At 43.8% G+C, this 2,500-nt stretch overlaps 1 protein-coding gene across 2 annotated transcripts in view; it reads right to left on the bottom strand.

Annotated features, from left to right (window-relative positions):
* Positions 1–2,500, bottom strand: part of LOC125034511 (zinc finger SWIM domain-containing protein 4-like) — a 199,167-nt gene that overhangs the window by 21,747 nt on the left and 174,920 nt on the right. For both annotated transcript variants that reach the window (XM_047626347.1, XM_047626348.1), the window contains exon 3: positions 440–567. In XM_047626347.1, the coding sequence (XP_047482303.1) occupies positions 440–567 (128 nt within the window). The remainder of the gene's footprint in view (positions 1–439; positions 568–2,500) is intronic.

Below are 2,500 nucleotides of genomic sequence, written 5' to 3'. Positions count from 1 at the left end.
CGGACACAAACCAGAACACACGACGTCTTTGCACGGAGATAGCCTAGTAGTGTTCCTATCGGGGAAGCTCTCTCGCTCTCTCTCATTCTCTCTCTCTCTCTCTCTCTCTCTCTCTCTCTCTCTCTCTCTCTCTCTCTCTCTCTCTCTCTCTCTCTCTCTCTCTCTCTCTCTCTCTCTCTCTCATTCTGAATGAACTAGGGACATACGCCAAAATATGATTTAAAAAATAAATAAGAACAACAAATACAGTAATAAAAATGATGATAATAATGACAATAATAATAATAATAATAATAATAATAATAATAATAATAATAATAATAATAATAATAACAATAATATTACCAATAATAATTATAACAATAATAACAAACACAATAAAAATACCAACAAAATTAATAACAATCACAACAACCAAAAAAACAAACAATAAGCCTACCTGAGATGGGTATCCTGAGCTGGACGGTGTCAGCGTGGCGGATTCGGTGCAGTGAGAGTGCCACCACGTGCGGGCACCAGAAGATGTCGCGCGTGTCACACGAACATGTTACAGAAGTTATCTTGCATCTGGCGGACGGGGAAAATCATTAGTTGGCTGGACATGTCTTCTCTAGGAAGAGGGTAATGGTGGTAATGATAGTGATAGTAAAGGTAATGGTAATGATAGTGATAGTAAAGGTAATGGTAATGATAGTGATAGTGATAGTAATAATAATAATAATAATAATAATAATAATAATAATAATGATAAAAATAAAAAGAAGATGAACAACAACAACAACAACAACAACAACAACAATAAACAATGACCCCCCCCACCCCCCCCCACGGCCAAGAAGGAACAGAAGGAGGAAAGGGGGGAGAGGCGTGAGACTGAAAAGGAGAAGCATCAAGGCGAGAATAGAGAGAAAGGGGGGAGGGGGTAGACAAAGGAGGGGGAGAAAGGGGGCGGGGTTACAGATCTCTCTTCCCTAATTTAAATGACAGTATTTCATCAGGGGTCCCGCGTCGTGATTGCTAGAGTGTGCAATATCTGAGCCGGCAGTGCCCCTTGTTATCTGCCTTGTCCTCCTCGGCCTCCTCTAAACGTTGCTCTCGGAGCCCTCGCCCTCCCTTTGTCTCTGTCTCTCTCTTTCTCTTTCTCTGTCTCTATCTTTCTCCATGTCTTTCTCTCTTTTTATCTTTGCCTTGGTCTTTTTCTGTCTCTGTCCATGCTTCCGTCTCTATGTCTTTTTCTCTTTCGCTTTCACTTCTTCCTCCCTTACTTTACTCCCTCCTTCTTCACCCTCTTCTTCCCCCTTCCCCTCCCTCCCACTTCTCCCTTCTCTTCCTCTCCCTCTTCTCCCTTCTCTTCCTCTCCCTCTTCTCCCTTCTCTTCCTCTCCCTCTTCTCCCTTCTCTTCCTCTTCCTCTTCCTCTTCCTCTTCCTCTTCCTCTTCCTCTTCCTCTTCCTCTTCCTCTCCCTCTCCCTTTTATTGCCGCCGTTACGACTCGTTCATTTAACAAGTACCGGCTGCAAGTGCATGTCTTCTCCTTGCATTCATTTAAAGTAGCAATAGCCAAAGCAGGAACATTGATTTCTATCTTAGGAACTACTGGACCACTAACTCTCTTAGGAACCAGTGGAAAGCTAAAACTCTTGTTGAACTCTATCTAAGAAACCGGTGAATTATTGAGCTCTATTTTAGAAACCGGTGAAGTGTTGGACTCTATCTTAAGACACCGGTCAACTTAACAACCGCTGGGCCACTGAACTCTTAGAAACCGGTGAACCATCAAACCTTTACCTTAAGAACCAGAAAATCATGAAACCTACCTTCGAAAACACCACCCCTTTAAAATCCTCAAGTATCACGACAACCACTGAAACCCAGATCCTATGAACTACTGAATCCCATCTTAGGAAACACACAGAACCATTAACCCCCCCGCCTCCTCCTCCCCTTACCATTGAACCCCCCTGAACCTCCCCTCCTCCCCTTATCTTAGGAAACTCATTGACCTTTCTATCTTAGGAACCACTGAACTCTATCTCGGGACACAGAACACGCGAAGACTTAACGAACCAGCTCCCTGGGTGTGGATTATCTGCCTCTAAAACCAGCGATTAACAAGAACTTACGAGATTATTCTGTTACGATCGACCAGTATATCGCGTCTCAACTCCAGATCACTAAACACAGGCAGAGAGGCTGGGCTGTAAACCACAGGCGAAGGAGGAAGGAGGAGGAAGGAGGAAGGAGGAGGAAGGAGGAAGGAGGAGGAAGGAGGAAGGAGGAGGAAGGAGGAAGGAGGAAGGAGGAGGAAGGAAAGGGAGAGGGGGAGAGGGAAGAAGAGGTTTGGGATGAGGATATCGAGAGGATGGAAATACAAGAAAATGTAAGAGTGAGGAACAGGATGCAGGTAAGAGCAGAACATATCAGACATTATACAAAAAAAAGCATTATAAAACATCCACATGCTGTAATTAAACGATATAACCGAATTGCGCGCACAACACA

This window comes from Penaeus chinensis, chromosome 18, assembly GCF_019202785.1.
Source record: "Penaeus chinensis breed Huanghai No. 1 chromosome 18, ASM1920278v2, whole genome shotgun sequence".
Taxonomy (NCBI): domain Eukaryota; kingdom Metazoa; phylum Arthropoda; class Malacostraca; order Decapoda; family Penaeidae; genus Penaeus; species Penaeus chinensis.
This window is presented reverse-complemented; position numbering and strand designations above follow the sequence as displayed.